The sequence below is a fragment of the Toxorhynchites rutilus genome, chromosome 2 (genome assembly GCF_029784135.1).
Source record: "Toxorhynchites rutilus septentrionalis strain SRP chromosome 2, ASM2978413v1, whole genome shotgun sequence".
Lineage (NCBI taxonomy): Eukaryota > Metazoa > Arthropoda > Insecta > Diptera > Culicidae > Toxorhynchites > Toxorhynchites rutilus.
Genome location: NC_073745.1, coordinates 163,032,294 through 163,053,726, shown reverse-complemented (window position 1 = coordinate 163,053,726; position 21,433 = coordinate 163,032,294). Strand labels below are relative to the sequence as shown.

The window sequence follows — 21,433 nt, the reverse complement described above, 5'->3', positions numbered from 1 at the left end:
CGTGGGCTGTGGTGGGAAAAATAGCGCAGGTCAACGGTATTATGACTCCCGATTACATCGACACTTTGTGCGAGAACCTGGAAGAATCCATTCTGAAAACGAGGTTGGAGGATAATTACACCTTCCAGCTATAGAATGATCCGAAGCTTTCTGCGAAGCAGCATTCTTTTGCTGCTCGAATCAAACCGATTCAAACCGATGGTGTTGGTGATTGGCTCGAATCATACCGACGGTGTGGCCACCCTAAAGTCCCAACTTGAATCCTATTGAGAATTTATGGGCGATTTTGCACAACAAGGTTTCGAACAAGCAAAACTATTTTGCTGCGTCGAAGAAGGCTTGAGACGTGCTAAACCCACAACATCTCCTTAACCTCGTCGAGAGTATGTAAGGATACTGAAATGGCAAAAAAGGCTACTGATTATCTACTTTTACGTAGAATTGACTGGAATACCGAACACACAGGTAACCTCCTTCCAGTTTGCTCTGAATGCCAATGTCGTCGCAAGGATCACGATATTTCAGAGCGTGATGGATCACGAAATCCTCCCCTACTCTATCAGCGCCTCGCTCCAGCAGCTTAAGACTTTCCGCATGCTTGCTGCTCTCGTCCACCAGGCTCCACAGCTCCTGCTTCGTCATACGCGTCAGATTCAGCAGGCCTTGAATGCGAGAATCTATAGCGCTTATTCTCGAACCTCTCTTCCAAAATTATCCACGCGTGGGCGTAATTACTTTCGTTAATTGTATTGGCCTCGATTAGACATTTCCGACAAAAGCCTTATCTAGACGGTACATTTCTCGCGTTTATGGCCGCAGCGGCTGCAATGCAGCTAGTTCCTGGTGAGTGTGGTGTCAAAGGACGAATTGCCGAGCGATTTGAGAGCCTACCTTTGATTCAAAAAGGCAATCAAATTCATCATGCTTTTTTGGAAGAAAATTAATGAAAAAAACCTAAACTAATTTTAAATTTTTTAACTTCTTGAATGGTGCTTATTTCCACAAATTGTGAAAAATGCCTCCAAATCCAAATTTTGTCATCTTTCGAATGGAAGCAATACAAGTACAGTTTGGAATCAAGAAAAGTTCAATAACTCCTTCATAGATGAGATTTGACCATATGGATAGAACGATTTTGACGTAGAACTACGTCTTTGACGAAATTACGTTACTCTACGAAAAATTAAGAGATTCCAAATACATATTACACAAAATTAGGTATGCAATGTATGTCATAGCAAATACCATTAGACAGGAAATTTATTCAGCAATTTTTTTGGTTAAAACGCAAACAATGAAGATAGTGAAACAAATCAACGAATAAAGAGAGATTTTTTTTAGATTTTACTCGCTAATTACGCTGTGAGGGAAGTGCAACAAACAACATATTTGCATACAATTCGAGCGTTAGCCTCCGTGGTAAAGATGGATAAACCGTTCGCCAACTTTACGAAAGAACTAGTTCACCAAAAACAGTGAGCGAAAGTCATTCGCTATACGGACTGATTCCGAACGGACTCAGTGATCGAACTGTTTTAGAATGAATGAAATGCAGCAGAACTGAATACATGTAGACAGCAGATTGCGCTGGAAGGATGAATATAACGAAAAGCAAAGCTGAAAAATTTCAATCTAATTCTTTTTTTCAACTTATGTGTAATATTTGTATACTTTCTGTTCATCACAAAAACCCGGAGGAATCTGAGACATTTCGAGAATTGAATAAACAAATAATCTTCTAGTATGAAAGCAAATTGAAAAAAAAGCAAAAATAGTTTCCAAAAATAGCACCACAACTTGGAATATTGAATGAGTTAATTTTTTGGATTTCTGAACAGTTATAAAAACTCAACTCGAAAGCAATTGTTCTCAAAGGCCTACGTCAAGTTTCCGTCCGTGTCTCTAAGCTCAGACCCTTCTGCTTTTTTCATCAAATCACACCTCAAAATGTTTGCACTAAGTATCCTTTATAAATTTAATTCATGTAGTCAAGTAGCGAATATCAAAGAGAGAGAGAGAGAGAGAGAGAGAAAGAGAGAGAGGAAGAGGGAGAGGGAGAGGGAGAGAGAGAGAGAGAGAGAAAGAGAGAGAGGAAGAGGGAGAGGGAGAGGGAGAGAGAGAGAGAGAGAGAGAGAGAGAGAAAGAGAGGAAATGATACTTGTAGGGTATGTGATATTGTATATAAATATTGTGTATGTTTAATTTATTTTATTACAACAGTCAATTTGATAAATAATTTTCTTAATTACAAATAATTGTTTTCACATTTAAATAATATGATATGAATAATATACATAGTGTTTTCTGTCATACTGTCGACCGAACACACTCTCAACTTGTTTAAAAATAAAAATGTCAAAAATAATAATAAAAAAAACAAGATATTACAAATCTCAGCTCGGGATTTGAGGTCAGGTAAGCGAAATCACGTAAGCATAAGCTTTGAATTTATATACGAGACAAGGGGTTCGAACTTCATAACTATCATAACTCTAATCAACGATGATCGTGATCGCGGTGATAGAAATATGATATACGTGGAAAAAAAGATATCCTACATTAACAGTGAAGAAAGAAAAAGAAAACACAATTATTTCTACTTAAACTTCAAGAATTAAAAAAAAACAAAATGAATCCATGAACTGAAAGAGTGTGAATAGTGTGATTATTGCGCATTCTTATAGGAATTATGAAAATGTATATTTGATTTTTATTATATCGAAGACGTTATCGATCAACTCGGCAACTGTTTCTGTCTCTTCTGGGGTATCATGCGAGTATCTCAACTACGAATGTGACTATTTTGATGATTAAAATAGGGATTTTAAAATAGATTCTTTCTAAACTAATTAAGTTAAAATTTTACTAGAAATTGCCGCGTCACTGAAAGGGAAGTTGTTTCGAAGCTACAATAAAACATGTCGCATTTGCATTTCTGCCTCCGGGAAGTTTGGAAAATGATGGTACGTCATTTGACAGTCTTACTCGAGTAAAAATGATTACCTTTCCTTGATTTGAGGAGGAATATGAAAGGTACTGTTAAGATACATCGGTGATTTAATTGTTCTCGTCCATTTCTCAATAACAGTCGAAGTTTGGCTTGAATAAAATGGAATAAATTGAATGTGTTGACCACCGTTAAAATATGTTCCGGGCATTTGAGATGTATCTGTATGCACAGAAGAAAATGTTTCCTCCTGGACAGACCAAATGTCCTCAAGCGTAAGAGGATTCTCCGTTGCTTTCATCGCCATTTGCAATTCGATTACTGGCACCGCCACCGTGTTCCTTCGTTGGTGATTTGGAAATCATCATGGACGACGTTGTGAGAGTAATTCTAGAATAAGAAAAAACTGAATTTTATGTTTCTATTAAAACCAACTTTGAAGGGGGTTATTATTTCTTTTTTTTCTCTCGATTATCAGTACTCGTGCGGTTAGAATTCAAAAGCACATTTGTGTTATAGAAAAAATCAACTTTGTAACAGGGGCTTACTAATAGGATTCTATTCCTAAGGCATGCTATTATTTTACTATTTCAAGTCCGGGGAGTTCATGGACAAACCTAAACAAAACAGTTTTTTTTTATTATTGAATACACAATTTAACATTATTTCATTTAGTTTACGTTCGTGCCGCAATTTATATTATCAGCTTTCACAACAGAACCGACTCTCGAGTCCACCGCGAGTAATCGGTTTCCCACATTACTAACCATAGATTTAAGAAAATTGTTCATATATATATATATAGTTTTAAAAATATATTTAAGATTTCGGCTCCTTTAAACTTATGTAACTGAGCCTGTAAAAATAAACGAATTTATAAAAAAAACAGAACCGACTGCATTCCACAGCTTTTAAACAAAATTCAGTACACAAGTATGCGTAGATACAAGTTATTTTTGTATAGAGTATTCATCCCACGCAGATTCGAAATATATTCTTGTGCTCGTTAGCACATGTTGAATATTTTGAGACTTTTTACCTTCGATGTTTGACATATTTACTCAAATTATTAGCGAAAATGAAGAGAAACGGCATTGTGAGGCTGAGCAAATTATGACTCGTGGAAACTCGAAGTGGATTTCTACTGGTTAGAGAAGTGCGATTATCGGTTTGTTGATGACACGGGGTCAACTTGGCCATATTGGAACACTACCACCGCGAATTCCATGTGGAACAACTTGGAAAGGCAACACGAGAAGAAGACGCTGTCTTCGAAGGTACATCTTCTCAAGCGGATTTGTGAACTTCGGTACCACGAGAGGAATTATATCGTTGAGCACCTGCGGGAGTTCGAGGACTTATTCGAAAAGCTTGCAAATGTAGGAACCATGTTAGACAATGATTGGCAAATAGTTCTCGTTTTCCGAAGTTTGCCTTGCTCGTTCGAAGCTCTCGACAATAGAAAATCGTTCGGAGAAGACTCAATGCTGGACATAAGCAATGAAGTTCTCAAGCGGAAGGAATCGACACAAACTGATACAGTGGTGCTGAAAACGGAAGGAGCAAAGAAGAACAAGTGTTTCTTCATGGGAAAAAGTGGGTCATGAGAAGCGATTCTGTTAAGTTCATGCGAAGCAGAACCAAGAAGAAAAGACGCGTGGCTCTGGTGAATCTAATCGTAAAATAGTGAAAGCAAAGGTTGTTCAATCAGAAGAAAAAAGAGTTTCGCGTTAGTGAAGTTCGGTAAGCGAGTGGATAATCGATTCGGGTGCGATATCGCATATGTGCGCTAGTCGTGACTATTTTCAATCGATGGATAAACCGCGCGCGAAATCAGTTACGGTAACTAACGAGAAAAACGGTCTAGTGAAGGTAACGGAAAATACGAATTGCAGTGTTAAGGAAATATCATCAAAAGCTGAGACACAGGAATGTACAGGCGATTCAAATCCTTAAGAGTAAACATTTCGTAACTGAAATCAAAATAGGCAGCGTTTCCCATAATATTATAAATAGGCTGACCAAATAGTTCGAGGAATAAAAACGGGGCACGTAAACCCGAAAAAGTTATATTTATAGTTTAATATTTTTTGAACAGTTTGATTGAGTGAATAATACCGAGAATAATTCCAATCACTCAAACATTCTTAGATGTACCCGATTGGCTCTCTATAACGAAGCAATGTTGAGGTGTTGAAAAGACTTTGCGAAGAAGATTACGATTTTTGCAAGTATCATCATAAAATTTGTCAAATTTCAGATCATAGTTCTGATTGACAATTATCATAGCATTTATACCATAACTTTTCTGTTGTTCAAATAATTATCATTGTAGAAAAATCCTTTCATCTGATGCAACTACTACCAGGCACACACAAAATACTTCACGAATTCCTTACAGTCTAGAAATTTATTTTTCTTTCCTGAAAACATTTGTGCACACCGATTTGCAGCTGGTACTGATTATTTGCTCCACTTTTTTTCATTAATTATAATTCTTGAAATGCTACTTTGAATATCCGGGATAGACTTTGATATAAGACTGTTGTAGACTAGCTTTTCCTTTTGCAATGTACTCCAACGCAGTATTATGAAAAATTGGCACAGTTTTAAGAAAGTTAGCCTCAGTATTTTATCTGATTCAACTAGTCCTACGTCAGAATTACGCTCCTTAGAAATACTGCCAGAAAAAAACCTGTCAAATTTTTATGGAAAAGTTTTCACGTTAATAACTATTTTTGCTGCCAAAAGATGTTGACCGATGAACGGACGACGATTTGCATACCAATCGAAAAGGAAACTCTCTGAGAATTTTTTGATATGTTATGCATCTTGATTTCCTAATTTATAAATGGTTTAAATTTTTTTCTGTAAAGTTCTGTGCTTTCTTTACTGAGGAACGCTTAAAGCCGTGAGATATTTTTCCACTGCGGGCGTGTAAAGCAAATGTAGCGTTCGTTCATACGGACACTGTTCAACCACCGAAACAACAACGTTTCCAATAAAAACGCGTTTAAAGTTTACACTACGAAAACATCTGTTTTCAAGGTTTCGTGTTGGGTGAAATCTCTTCTGTGGTATGTTGTCACACTAGTAAACTAGCTTGAGCACAAAATACGTTTTAATCTTGCTTGTTTCTGTTACTTTAGGTGAATGTATCAAAATTTCCATGGCTTTGCGGTTTTCGTGTTACTCGTTAATTCATTTTATTCAATTTAAAATACTTTTCAGTACAAATCTAAATAATTGTTACCAGTGTGCAAAGTGATGGATTCGTATGCGTCGTTGAAAAAATTGCAAAGTAAATTCGATTAGTATGAAGCAATGTATTTTGCTTCGTATGAGAAAGAACTTGACGATTATATTTCTCCACCCGCTGATAAATGGGATTGTGCCACATTTACCTGAAACCCACTCACCAAAAAAACAGTTACCCGAACGTCATTCACCCGAATTCCATCCACCCGAATGTTACAAATACCCGAATGCGACAGCTACCCGAATGTAACATTTAGCCGAACTGACACTTACTCGAATGCGACATTTAACCAAATACAAAAATTACCCGAATGTAACAGTTACACGATTGTGGGATTTAACCTAATGCGACAGTTACCCGAATATAGCATCTACCCGGATGCAACACTTACCCGAAAGAAGCATATATTCGAATAATACGCAAATTTTATTATTAGGAAGTATTTGTATATTTTTTCTGATCAGTGTTATATAAAAATCGTATTTGTCCTATACGTTCATTTCCGTTCAAAAAATATTTTCGTGGGTAGTGCAATTTGAGAAGTAGTGGCGTTGAATAAAATCCTTTTCAAAATAATGGAAAGTGAAAGAATGCATTTTATAACGTATTAGGAAGTTTACCAATACACATGGATGACGCAGCCCGTGTACTCAAAGAAAACTGCCAATTTTGGTATATACGTTTTATGGCAATGAAGTGTAATTTTGTTTATGAATTTATTTTTTCGCAATTAAATGAATTCTGAGATCATTGTAATTGGGACGAAGTCCTCATCTAACGAAGACAAGGAACCGAGACGCATGACACGATTGCCCGGTTAGTTAGAACCATTGGAGACGATCCTCTAGTTAGGTCGGCATACGTTTATCTGGTACATAACGTTTGCAACCAGGCAATCTAAATAGGGTAAATGATCTTGGTTTGTCCAGTCGAAAATATGATCATGGTTTGCCCAATTTTTTGAATGCTCTAATTCAGCGCTCCTGTGTCAAATAAGGCCTTCGAATGTTTCGAAACATATAAATGAAATTGCCTTTTACATGATTTATAGTAGTTTGATAGTATGTTTTTACGAAATCACATGTTTTAAAGGATTATAAAATACACCTTCTATTTGTGTCAATGCGCCCCTCATTCGAGCTAACTTTTAATCGATCACCAGATGATTATTTGGCACGTATTCAGACCTTTTCTGGATTACAACACTTATAAATATTGTAAACATCATGCTTGCTCACCATTTGTATCGGGTTTACATAGCTAAACTATTAAATTAACGCATTTTGATGAACTCAATTCTGATCATGAGTTGTCCAATTCAATAATGTTGTTTTGTCCACATGATTTCTATGGCAACCGCTTGGCGCGCTGCAGTTTGTTTATGTTTGTTTATGGTGTGCTTCGCACATAGCAGAAGTATGGTTTTTCTGTGTTGATTGTGTTGAGGTGAACACTCCTAAAATGCCCAAGAAAAGGCAATATTCTGAAGAAAGCCTAAATTATGAATGAATCAATATGATGACAGTAAACTCAAGCAATGATAAATGCAACATCTAATTGTGAATTCGAATGTTTTCATTCAAAAATGGAGATGCCTAAAACCGGACAAACCATGATCATTTTTTTGGGCAAACCATGATCAGAGGTGGTCAAACCATGATCATAATTCTTCTTTAAGGAAAATCGTTAAAAAACATAAAAATTTGAATAATTTCAACACCTTATGGTAGTATTAGCAACTAGAGACTTGGGGCTTTTCAACAAACCCAAACTCGTATCGATTATGTTTGATTTTCATGAAGAAAAATCGATTTGCATTTACTAGTTGCGTAAAAACACCCCAAATTGGACAAACCAAGATCATTTACCCTACACGACATGCATAATTCACCGGGCAAACATAATGCACCAAGTAATCGTATGCCGTTCGACCTTTCTAACGCTCTAACCTGACTAAAGGCTCGTTTCCTATGTTTTAAACAAACCGGGCAATCGGTGGAACACAGGTTTGCCTGCGAGAGGCCGCCGCTTCCGACGGCGTGTCGGCGGCCGACTCGGATTGCGTCACCTCGGCGGCTTGGTGGCGGCCCCATTACATTGATATAGATAAAATTTCATCACGAAATAATAAATTCATGATAATAATTGCGCTACGGTGGTAAATACGTAAGTACCTTTTTTCCATAACTCATGCTCATTTCTGAATGATCTCTTGGCCCTAAAGAGCAATACGACAGAGAGAACGACAATTGTGTCAATTGTGTGATGTGTCAATTGTGCCTACACTTATTTCTAGAAATGACACAGCGAAGTCTTCAACATATTTTTCGAATTTCCTCATTACAATTTCTCATTTTGCATCGTAACTTCGTAACAGTTCGTAACAATTTTTCTTTCTTCATTCGGGTAAATGTTGCATTCGGGTAAATTCGCATTCGGGTATTTGTTACACACGAGTAAATGTTGCATTCGGAAAAATGTCCATTCGGGTATTTGCTACATTCGGGTGAATGCCATTCAGGTATGTGTCACATTCGGGTAAATGTGCTTCGGGTAAACGTGTTTCGGGTGAATGGGACACAACCGATAATTGTATACTTTTGCTGGACGACTCCGATAACTATCTATCAAACCAACGTAATGTTTTGTTTCTTTTCTTTAACAGGGTGTCGACTCAAAACCCGAAAAAATATTCCCTGATATTCCCTGATTTTCCAGTAATTTTTTAGAAAAAATCCAGATGTAGACTAGTAATTAAATTCACTGCTATAGTTCCCCAAACATTTAGTTAGCTTAAACAGTGAAATTGAAAAACGTCCGTCGATATCTTCTAATGAGTGCATTGTTTTTGATTTTTAATTGAGTTGAACGACGACTGAGAATTATCGTTAAAGATTCTAAAAAATAGATCTGTTATTACAATTCGAAGTTATCTTGAAGGAGCATTTAAAACTAGTACAGAATGAATCATTTTCCTTTTTTATTCGGATCAAATTCATGAAACCGTTTCGATTTTTACGAAATGCTTTTTCTTGCAATCTTTCGGCTTCCTCCTGTGTGTTTTCCAAAATTTTCTTCATTTTACCTCACAAAATTTCGATCTGTTTCCCGTTGCCGTTTTTTTAAATTTGATTCATATGACGATAAAGAGAAGGAAAATTTCGAACTAGTTGAACTAACTACTAGCTGTACATTTTTATTGATGCTATCCTTCCAAAGTAAAACATCACGAACTTGACGCGTAGTAGAACCGTTTCCTCCCACATGTTTTCATAAAAATATTCGCTATTAATGGAAAACGTCTCTCGTTGGGTTTCCACGCGAGAGACCGAAGACCATTTTTTGTTAAAAAAAACGTAAACCTACCTGTCTTTTCCAAAAATGTTCCAGTCGTTCATTTTTCGGATCGTAGTGAGCAAACTTGTTTATGATGCTAGCAATATTATTTCAGTGGCAAATCCGCTGGAGCTCCACAAATGAATCCTAAATCCGTCAAACACCAAAGTAGTCAAAAGCTTCTCGAGTCCATTCCGTCATGTAACGATTTACCACTTTCTTCTCTTATTCATCCCAAAATCTGACATTCAAATTCATCTGCAGCCTCTTTGGAGTCTTGTTCAAAGACTAGTTACCCCTTCGGCTATCATCAAACATTACTCTCATTAGAACCATGTCTTTTTCAGCAGTGCAGAGTGATTTGTGACACATAACTGTTTCCAGACATCACAGGATCACAGGAATTTCAAGCATGAATTTATCGACAGTTTTCGAAGAAGAACTGCAGATACTTATGCCAAAAGCCAGCAAAAACAGCGCGAATGTGAAAGACGTCTACCTTTGCGCTGTTTACCATTCGGAAGGACTAAGTTCACCTACAGGCAAAAGCAATCAACATAAACCGAAGAACCTACAGAGAGTCAAACTAGTTAAATACAACTTTTTTTGTATCATTAACTTTAATTACTGCAATAATAAAACTTCTTCAAACTTCTGCAATGATCAAACTTCTTATTGACGGAATTTCATTTTTTCCAGATTGCTGACGAAATTCCCTGATATTCACTGATTTTCACTGACATTCTTTGAATTCCCTGATATTCCCTGAATTTCAAGGATTTTCAAGGTAATCGACACCCTGTTTAACGAACTTTTGGAATTGACCTTGCACAAAAAACCATCTCACGGTCTGAATTTCCAACTCAGAGACCTCGGATGGATCTCAATCGATTCTTAAGAGTTTCCTGGTCTCGAATCGCGAAAAAACTCAAAATTGAAAATTTACCCTAAGCCCCTTTTTTCTCGGACGATCACATATCGTTTGTTACGGTACTTCTTCGGGTTTACCCGCACATCGTAACACGGTGTGGATATTCTGATGTTCTGACCAAGCCTTTAAACCGTGTGAAGTTTGAGTCTGCGAGAAAGAATTGGTCTTCGATCAACACGTGATGAGGAGGAGGCATACCATGGTAAACCTATTATAGGGACTTTTGCATCGCATTGCATATTTTTCTTCTTCTTCTTTTACTTCTCTCTGAATAAAATCAGTTATATTCGCTCTATTCTACTAATTGGTAGCGTTTTTCCCGTTGCGCTACACTCTCCAATAAAAATATCTTATTATTAGGTTGGGAAAAAGGTTATCCATTATTTTCTCGTTGGCTGGATTTAGAGATCAATATCTCGTGTAATATTGATCATACAATATCATGTTTAGGGTCGTTGTAAAGGTGACATTTCACACTAAAAAAATCTTCTGTTGTTTTTTGTTCGTTCCATTCAGTTTTGAGTTACAGGGTGTTAACAATGGAGGTCAACATGGTACCGATATTGCAACAGTAAAGTACGTGCAATTATTTTTTTTCCTTTTTTTTATTTTTTTTTTAGTGCAATACTCCAAATTATGATCGTTGTAAAGATTGCAAAAATCTATTGCTATGGTTTTTCGCTAATAAAGACCAAGACCTGTATGGTAGAGACATTATGAAGCTATCTTTAGAAACACAACAAATTTTCTAACAAAACGGTGTATATTTGACCCAAATCGGGCAATCCGAAGCATATTAAAAATAGTTTTGAATTTCAACCAAAAATAATGGATTACTTTTTTTTTAGCTACAGCTACACAAAACGTCGCTAAAACGCTAAAACGGCGAGTGCTAAGTTGTAGTAAGAACTCTACTCAACAGGAGAAGATATATATAGTTTTAAAAATATATTTAAGATTTCGGCTCCTTTAAACTTATGTAACTGAGCCTGTAAAAATAAACGAATTTATAAAAAAAAGGAGAAGATAACACGAAAATAAGCGACTATATTTCAGACCAAATCAATTGATAGAATCACACTTTGGACAGTATGTTTATTTATATTTTCAAACCATCCAACAAGTTAAACATGTGTTTGGATTGGGCTCGTGAGAGTCGGATATTAACATTTATTTGAGAGTATTGAGAATGAGCGGAATCTCATGAATCTCATTACATTCACATATAACACTAAACGAATCGACGACACTGACAAACTTTGGATAATTTACAACACAAAAATTCATCATAAGACCCACAGTAAATGTTTTCTAAATCAAGCTAGGTTTCGTTCATGGATGTTGCCACCAGAAGTAGAAAGGGCGCGGCTTTGTCGTCCACAACTCACAAACGCTTCTTTCTTTGCGGGTAGATTTGTATGGGGAATACATGGAAACCGTAGGGGGTGGTGTCCATATCGGCGCGGATGCCCTTTGCAAAGCGGTAATTGGGGAGTGTTTCTTACGTAAGAACTTTCTAAATAAAATAGGAGATATGACAAAAGCAAACAGTCAAACAGTTAATGGAAGCAAATATTGTCAATCGTTGCTATTCATATTCTAAACATAAATGGCCAATGTTAAATGTTATCAGAAAATCGTATGAAGATGGAATCATTACAAAACGATTTTATTTTATGAAGGGATGATTAAAAAACGCGGCACTCGTAGCTTGATTTAAAGCCGGTTGCTTGCCTTTCAATCTGAGACTGTAACGCCCATCACTTCCTAGTGGAGTTCCTGTTTCTGCTATTTGCATGATTAATTTGTTCTTTTGACTGCTTGCTTGTTGATTTGATCGTGTTTTCGTTTTGTTTTCTCTCCTGTAATAGATTTGAGCTGGATTTATTCAGATTTTGAGCACCTAGCGTGTTATTACGGCGCAGACATGCATTGTTCGGAGCCGGCGACAACGAAACGCTTGGTTTAGCACATGTTTGTTTTGAGTTGGATGGCTTCGTACTAAGTCTCGATGCTGATTTACTTTGTCTTATCGTATCAGATGCTTGTTTCTGGTTATTTCCTCCACGAGCCAGACTCAAGTGTCTCACTCGTTGCTGTTGATTTTGTTGTTGTATTTGTTGTTTTCCATTCCTTGTTGCGTTTGTTCTAGAAGCAATCGTTCCAACCGAAGGAACTCGTACTGGCACACCCTGTGTTTTGGGTGGAGTTCGAGCTTTTCTCAAGCTTTCTGCATAAGTGAGTGGCTTTTGCTGATCAGTCGTGGGTAGTTCTACACCCACAGCCGATGGTACATTGGAGTTCGTCACATCAATTGACACTGCGACCGCATATAGGGGAACAATAGAACAAGAAGACGAACGTTCAGTAAGCAAATCCGTTCTATCAACTAATGAAGTGCGCTCACTTACATGATTCGTTATGTTGTCAATAGGTTTTGTAACATTTAGAGACGAATCAACTGTTTCGGCATTTTGTAATTGCGATGAAACTTGAGCTGTTTTAAGAGTATTACCTTTAGCTAAATCCGAATAAATCGTTTTCGTCGACGAAGAATTTTGTAAGGATGATCGTCTAGGGCTTGGGATAGAAGAATCAGGCAAATCCATTTGCTTTGGTTTCCGTTTCAACGAACCATGATTGGAAAATACTTTTTTAGTGAGAATCTGTTCACCTGTTGTCACTTTTTCTGGCGAACTAGTTTCATTGTTGTTGTTGTTATCAATTTTTATTTCCTCTTTGACTTCATTAGAAGACACCAATTGACTACTTTGGTCATGGTTTTTCGTTTTAAATGTACTATCATCGCCAGGCATCAACATAAATACTTCGGTGTCTTTTTCGACAATTAACAAAACATTTTCTAAATTTTCTGTACAAACTGAATCTTCAACCTTTGTCTGATCACTATTATCTTGGTTACATCTTTCAATAAATTGCGAAAATGCTTTTTTAGTGAGATTCTGTTCTCCAGTTGTCACTTTTTCTTGCGAATTAGTTTCATTGTTGTTATCAGTTTTGAAATGATTGACTTCCTCCTCAATTTCATTAGAGGACACCAGTTGGGCATGAATTTTGGTTTCAATTGTACAATATACGTCAGGCATTGACATAAATGCTTTTGTGTCTTTTTCGTGTTCCAGTTTTTCTGTACAAACTGAATTTTCAACATTTGCTTGATCAGTGTCATCTTGGTTGTATTTTCCATTCGTCGTGATACCCGGCGCACCTGTTTGTAAAAACACTTTTTCATTGTTTGAATTATTATTCTCATCATTTCCAAGTTTATTTTGAAAGTTTGATGGTAAACGTTCCACTTTTTCCATCGAATTCGTCAACATAATCACAATTTGATCTATATTTTCACAACGACACATAGCAGTGTTCTCGCAAATATTTCTGAGGCATGTTGTGGACACTTTGTTTACTTCTTGTACATCTGAATTTGTACAAACTTGAGATATGTCCTCAGATGTTTGGCGTGAAGGGAATTCTTCCAACAGACATGGTTTTTCATCTGCCGAATCCGGTGCCGGGCACAAATCTTCTTGTTGTTCTGTGATCAGACATTCCGGATCTTTGTTCAGGATTTGCGATGAATTTCCAGAATTTTCATCGATTTCCAGGTGCGCCGTATCTGCTTCTGATTGCAAGTTCTCGTCATACGCCGTTTGAATGTCATACTTGTTAGGAAAAAATGTAGCATTTTTTTCGAGGTTCACCTTTTGTGTTTCATCTTGACTTTCTATCTTTTCGCAAACACTATCCTTATCGTTGTCATTACACTGTTGGTCTACAATAGTTTCGGTTGTGTTTCGGTCCTTCTCCAAAGGGATATATTCTTGCATTTCACAACTGCTTCGCAATTCGGGGTTGTTGTCCATCACAAGAACCTCGCTTTCTAGACTACTTGATACATTGTATTCTTCATCTTCAGTTTTCGCTATGTTAGTTGCAATAGATATTTTTTGAAATGTGTCAACGGAAACTATCGGTAAGTTTTCAGCATTCATTAGCACAGCTGCAAGCTGAATTGGATTAGAACATTGAGGCAAGCATTCGAGCAAATCGTTATTATTATCAGCAGCGTCATTCACATAGTTTGCATTTACTCCACCTTCATTTGATGGAGTTGTTGTGATGGAACCCGACTTTTCAAATATATTCTCAGAATCTGCAGCTGATGCTTTCGTTCTCAAATTTGATAATGTTGCAGAAGATGATGTCGGCGCAAAGATAGAAGATGCTATACTTGATGAAGAGGAATTGTGATCCATCGATGAGCTGCACTCTTCTCGGGAAGACGATTGACGAAGAGCGTCTTTTTCAACGTTCTTGCTTATAAATGCTGCAGTCAATGTTTTTTTCATCTCGTTTATTTCTCCAGTTATCTCCTCCGTACTTAACGATTTCGTGACTGATGATGATTCTTCTTGAAGCTTTTTCTTCATCTTTTGTATTTTCTCCTTCATCAATCTTATTCCATCCAAGTTGAGTTGAGAATCAATCTGATCTAATTTATCAAAGCTGCTCATGCGTGTGTTTGGCGATTCATTTTTAGATAGTTCGAATGATTGCATCCTAGCAGTTAAATTTGAACAGTCAGTCTTAGAACAGGCTTCCTGCATTGCTTCCTCTTTCAAGTTGCGATTTAAATTTTTGATTTTCTCTTTGATCGATTTTAGTGCTTCGAAATCGAATCGAGAATCATCATTGGAGCAGTGCTCCGTCGAATTAGTAGGCTTTCTCGTATCAGTATCTGTCGAAGACTCAGAAGTAAATTGTTTATTACTGTCTGACAGGTTGTCGGTTGGGTTGCAATGAGCATCAGTTCGATTATTTGGAATGTTAACTCCTTCGTGTTCTTCGGCTAAATTGGATTCATTGCTTTTGCTTTGAACTTGAAAAATTTTCTTGATAGCACCTGTATGCTTCGGAGGTACTCTTAGTTCAGTGTTTGATTGCATAGCACCATCGATTAAAGCCTTTCTTATTGATTCGATACAGTTTCCAATTGTATCATCATCATCATCCTTTATCGTTTTCCGTTCTCTAGGCTCGACACTTGCATGAAGCGAATCCAGCGACACTTCATCTTCTTCTTCTTCTTCCTTAATAGTGAACGGAAGTCGTCTGCGTCTTAGACAAGTACCCTTAAATTTTGATCTTATCCTGGATTTGAATAAAAGTGAATTGTATAGCGTAATTTATAATGATTAAATAATTGATCATACAGATATATGTTTCTTATGCTGCAGTGGACTAGACATAAGCACGGAATTAAAAGCAATGCGGAAATGTGATGTGTAGAAACCAGTTAGAATGATACTTCAGCATTTCTCTATGGGTACATTAGGGTGCCAATGAATGTATGGGAAAAAATCGACCCTAAAATTTCAAAAAGTTACCCTATTCAAAATGTTCACCAGCTCGAAAAAACACCCTATGCGAAATTTCAGCTCAATCGGACTTAAGGAAGAGTGGCGCAAAGCGGTCAAAGTTTGAGTTTTTTGAAAATCGAAAAATCACCCAAACAATATTATTTTTTCTAAAAACCTCGATTTTTGGTGATTTTTGATTTTTCAAAAAAACTCAAATTTTAACGTCTATGACACCAGTGAATGAAGTCCGAATGAGCTAATATTTTGAATAGGGTATATCATCATGCAAATCAACAACAAGTTCCGAATGAAAAATCGAGATAACTAATTTTTATTCGCACCTTATATAATACTATTCGTTTCGTATTCCGAAAAAAAAGGTCCCAGAGTGCCGATTTCTTACCAAAAAAAAAACCAAATGACACTAGATCTCGACGTTTCATGTAATTTTCAGACATTTGGCATCAAAATTTTTTTTTCGAAAACCGCGATTTCCTTTACTCCTCCTTGGGTGATGTTTAGATTTTCAAAAAATTTTGACCGCTTTGCGCCACTCTCCCTTAATTCCGATTGAGCTGATATTTTGCATAGGGTGTTTTTTCGAAGTGGTGAACATTTTTTATGTGGTATCTTTTTTAAATTACGAGATGACCATTTTAATTAGCACCCTAGGGTACATATTGTGAAGTACAATCTTCGTTTGAAAAGCGAAAAGCAAATCATATAATTTGAAACCGTTCAAATTATGCTTTGTTTTTGGGGATTGCTGATTTTATGTAATAAATAAATTTTATAAGAAATAAACTGTTGCTAACTAAAGTGGATAAATTCGCGGAATTGACATATTTGTAGAAATGAGCCGACGGTATCATATTAGGACCTCAACTTAGTTCCCCCCGAAAATTACGATTGTTACATTACAGAAAGCTTTTACAAAATACATTACTCTTTTACATTGAATTTAACACAGATTCGAAATATTTTTATTTTCAAAATTAAAATGCCTAGAAGTTCTTTATTCATTTACAATGATACTACATCCTATGAAGAGATTGAATCTTATTCACAACATTGTTCCGCCAATAATCCCTGTGCATAGCCTCACAGATTCACAACTTCGGGCCGCACCGATCCGACGAGGCATGTTGAAAATCGTGTCCTGCATGTTAAAGATCGCTCTTCGCATAACACCTTCCAGCGTAAACAGCAGACAAGAGAATCAATCGCCTTGTCGAAGTCTCTGTTGAGTCTCAAACGATTCCGACAGATCGTCTGAGATCCGTACACTGCACCGCATACCATTAATCGTTGCCTGAATCAGTTCTGTCAGCTTTGGTGGTTCTCACAATCACGTTTGTGTCACCTTTTTTTTAGACAGAAGTACAGCCTAGAAGTTCTTATTCCTCCTGGAAAGATCAAGGATCTTCGTGGTTGAACCATTGTTGGTCTGAAAAATTTTGTAAAATAATTCGGCATTTTTCGAGTAACAAAATAATGCTACAATTCTGGATCGTCGCACAGGGCACCCGTACACTCCCGCTGATCTCGTACATACAGGGTGGGCCATTTAAAGTGGAAGCATCTGGCAACCCCATAACTTTTGACAGAGATGTCAGATTAACAAATGTCATACCGCGTTGAAGCGTCATTTCAGTACAATTTTAACCATGGAACAATACACACCTGAACAACGCGCTGAAATTGTTCAGCTGTACATTCAAAATAACTTCTCAATTGTGGCTTTTGGCAAAAAATCATACTGTCTGATGAGGCGCATTTCAACTTGAATGGAGGAGTGAATAAACAAAATTGTCGGTTTTATGCTACTGAAAACCCTCAATTCATCGAAACGCAACCTCTTTATGACCAAAAAGTTACTGTGTGGTGTGGCATTTATGCCGATAAAGTCATCGGCCCGTACTTCTTTGAAAACGAAAATGGAGCAACGGTAACCGTGAATGGGGAGCGTTATCGGACAATGATAACCGATTTTTTATTGCCATTTGTTCGTGAAAATGAATTGGACAATTACTGGTTCCAACAGGACGGCGCTACATGCCATACAGCGGCTGCCACGACCAAATTATTGCGCGAAATGTTCCCCGGAAGATTAATATCGAAAAACGGCGATTATGACTGGCCACCGAGATCACCTGATTTGACGCCTCCTGACTTTTTGTTATGGGGATATTTAAAATCCAAGGTATACACTGGTAAACCAAGGACCCTGGCTGCGCTGAAAGACAATATCCGACAAGAAATTACTGCCATATCGGCCGAAACATTGGGCAAAGTGATGGAAAATGCCGAAAAAAGGGCACATTTTGCGGTCAAGGCCAGAGGCGGTCATTTACGAGATATCATAATCAAAAAGTAGTTAGAACAAATCTCCTTGGACCAAAATAAATGAATTTCAAAAAAAAATTAAAATTCCAATTCTTTACTTTGCTATTGCAAAAACAAATCCTTCCACTTTGAATGGCCCACCCTGTATTTCTCGGGTCCTGGTCGCAATGGTCGCAATTTTGATGGAAAGGGCCCCCTATTGAAGCCGTGTGAAACCGAGCAATGTCCAGTCCATAGTTTGGGCGGTACTACATCCCCCCCCCCCTATCTTCGAACCTGGTAAGGGAACCTTTTACTTCCCGCAGAAATTGACTTTCCTGCCAACCATCTTTCATCCAAAAAAGTGGCAAAATAAGTTAGTGATCCTCAATTTCACATCATCCAGCGGCACCTCTCGTATAACAAATTGTCCCGGGTCACTAATTCCAGTTGACCAATCGGCCTCCTCATTGTCTGCAATGTCACTGTGTCAAGGAGCTTAGTGTCAGATAATAGGTACTTCCTGATTGCTTGTACCATTTGTTGACGAGATCGTAGCTACCCCGTTGATTCAGGCTACTTTAGTCAAGAGGTCCAGGCAGATTTAGACAGGCTTCCTGACGATCCCTTAGAGACGTCCGTATATCCGATCTCGTGGAAGCGGTATTTTCCTGCTGTCATTGCTATGGAAGTACGTTGCCGGCCTACAGCGTTCGCCCAGCTCAGAAGTTTTCCTGATACTGTTTTTCACTCGAACAGGTAGACACCCCCAATCTTTCGCCCAAACCAGATTTTGCCAACGTGGTTGGAGTGTGACACCCGCTGGTGTAACTAAGTACAGCCAGGTGTGTTCCCTCCCTAAAGTTGGCAGGGAAACTTACCGTCTTGGAAACGATCATCGGATCCATGAGCAAATCGACGATTTCCCCCACTTCAGCGCATACAGAAACTGCTAGCGTGGATGACAGGAAACCGGAGACAGCCCGTGGTGTCTTGTTGTAAATTGGCACCAGGGTTTTTGGAGCTTGAAACATGTCCATAGGAAAAATACCGTGAGCAGCAGTAACGGAAGGAGTACCAAGCACATCAGGATCGACGCCAGTAAGATCCTGATTACAACAAACTGGTTATTATATGGAAAATGGACATGACATGGAAACGAGTGAGATTTTAAGCTAAAGGCTGACAGTCGTCCTATCCTGCTCCCTGAATAAGGGAGAGTGAAATCTTCCAAAAATGGTGCGATTGCCCCCGTCCCAATAAAATCCTTGTTAGGCCTTCAGGTACGTTCAAAGCTCATCTAGGCTTAGGCACTAGGTACTAGGCTCAGATGTAATATTCCTAACTTGCATTAGGTACTAGGCTCAGATGTAATATTCCTAACTTGCGTTAATCCGGCTCTGAACATGGTCCCCATGAAGGACCGTGTGAACCCTCACATGCCTTCACTGCTTGCATAGATAACCATGGGATCACCAATAGCGACTATGTACAACGAGTGGAGATAGCATACCGAAGTGGGGACCCAATGAAATATGAACTTTAAAAAAAATCCAATAGAAATCGAGAGTGAAATTGAATAGGTGAGCATCTTTGGAAGAAGGGGTCAAGTAATAAAATCCCCGGTGTTGAGCCAATCTGCAGCACCGAAATCGTATAGCCCCAAGCCCATCGATGAGCAGCTACAATATGAAAAATCAAAACTGAGTGAAGCTAATACTTATGATAGACATACAATTGTACTTTTTTTTCATTGACTTTCTCTTGAGGTAATAACTCAGATTGGAATCTTGTTTGTTGTGTTTGATAGTTCAGACGAGTTCATTTTTGAAATATGTGGTGAAAATTGGTCAAATTTTTGATTGTCAGTTTGACATGCAGTACAATGTACAACCAAAGTATATGTGCCATGGTACCGTAGTACCTGTACAACGCTGTACACGTACAACGCTAGTACAGCTGTATGTCTATCTCTGGCATGAGAGAGCTTGAAATGAACTTTACGAGTACATCAAGCCTCGCAGTAATTTTCACGCCGTTATAAGAAATATCACGATAAAAATCAAATTTGCGATTGTAGCTGCTGATCGTGAACAACAAACCTGGAGAACAAGTGCAGAAAAGGCGGAGAACGCGCTGAAAGAGGCTGGCAGAGTAAATCAAAGGAAGTAGTTTCCACCCCCTTTGGAGATTCCACTCCATTAACCGGGAAAAGGAGAAGGCAAACATCAGAATAACAAGCAAAAACCGAAAAAAGAAAGAAAGATGCCAACGAAGGCACTAGAGGAGAAAGTAGTGAAAACAACAAAGATCCTAACGAGTGGCAAAAAGTTGAGAGAAAAACAAAAGGAGATAAAACGAAAGAGAGACCGAATATCCGGAAAGTGAGACAGAAACCAGACGCCCTGTGTCTGGTTTCGAAGCGGGCGAACAGCGGGCGCAACAACTTATGCCGATATTCTGCGGAAAGTGGCGATCCGACTTTGAAAGTTACTCAACAAATTGTAAGATGCTTCATGTGCACGTGTTTTGGGCATCATGCGAAAAAAAAGCAATGGCCCCGACAGATCGAAACTTTGCCTAAGATGCGGCGAAAAGGAACACCTCGCTAAAGACTGTAGCAAACTACCCAGACGTCTGCTCTGCAAAGCTGAAGAAGGGAGTGAGCATAGTACAGGAAGCCCAAGATATCCGATTATCAAGGAGGTACTGATTGCAAAAAGAAAATGGAAATAATCCAAATCAATCTGAATCACTGTAACACGGCATAACAATTGCTCCGGCAAGCCGGGCACTTCAATAACAGAAATTGGTTGACTAATAAGGCGGGATTATCCACTAGAATGACGGGAGAAAATATCCTATCCAGGAAACGGTGTCCAGTGCACACGAAGGGTTCGTGATTGCCAAAATCAACGGGGTCTTTGTATGCAGCTGCTATGTATCGCCGAGGTGGACGATAGAACAGTTCGATTTGATGATCGATAAGTAATCCGAAAAGCTCATTGATCGGAAGCCCCTCGTCATCGGCGGAGACTTCAACGCCTTAGCAGTAGAGTGGGGAAGTAGACTCACTAATGCGAGAGGGTTCAATCTAATGGATGCTCTTGCAAAACTAGAAGTGAAACTAGCCAATGAAGGTGCCACCACGGTCGAGAATTTATTATCGACGTTACCTTCTGTAGCTCGACGCTTGCAGTGAACATGAACTAGAGGGTGTGCAACAGCGATGTCTACTTACAGCGGCAAAATCC

The 21,433-nt window shown here is 38.2% G+C and overlaps 1 protein-coding gene across 16 annotated transcripts in view; it reads right to left on the bottom strand.

The window, feature by feature from the left end:
- Positions 1 to 3,039: 3,039 nt before the first annotated feature.
- Positions 3,040 to 21,433, bottom strand: part of LOC129770721 (unconventional myosin-XVIIIa) — a 180,754-nt gene continuing 162,360 nt past the window's right edge. For 12 of the 16 annotated variants that reach the window (XM_055773716.1, XM_055773721.1, XM_055773722.1 and 9 more), the window contains 2 exons: positions 12,208 to 15,645; positions 3,199 to 3,337 (listed from right to left, as the gene is read on the bottom strand). In XM_055773716.1, the coding sequence (XP_055629691.1) occupies positions 12,234 to 15,645 (3,412 nt within the window). In that variant the 3' untranslated portion in view covers positions 3,199 to 3,337; positions 12,208 to 12,233. Of the gene's footprint in view, positions 3,354 to 11,772; positions 11,990 to 12,207; positions 15,646 to 21,433 lie in introns of those variants that run through there. The other 4 variants (XM_055773731.1, XM_055773726.1, XM_055773732.1 and 1 more) reach the window with 4 other exon arrangements.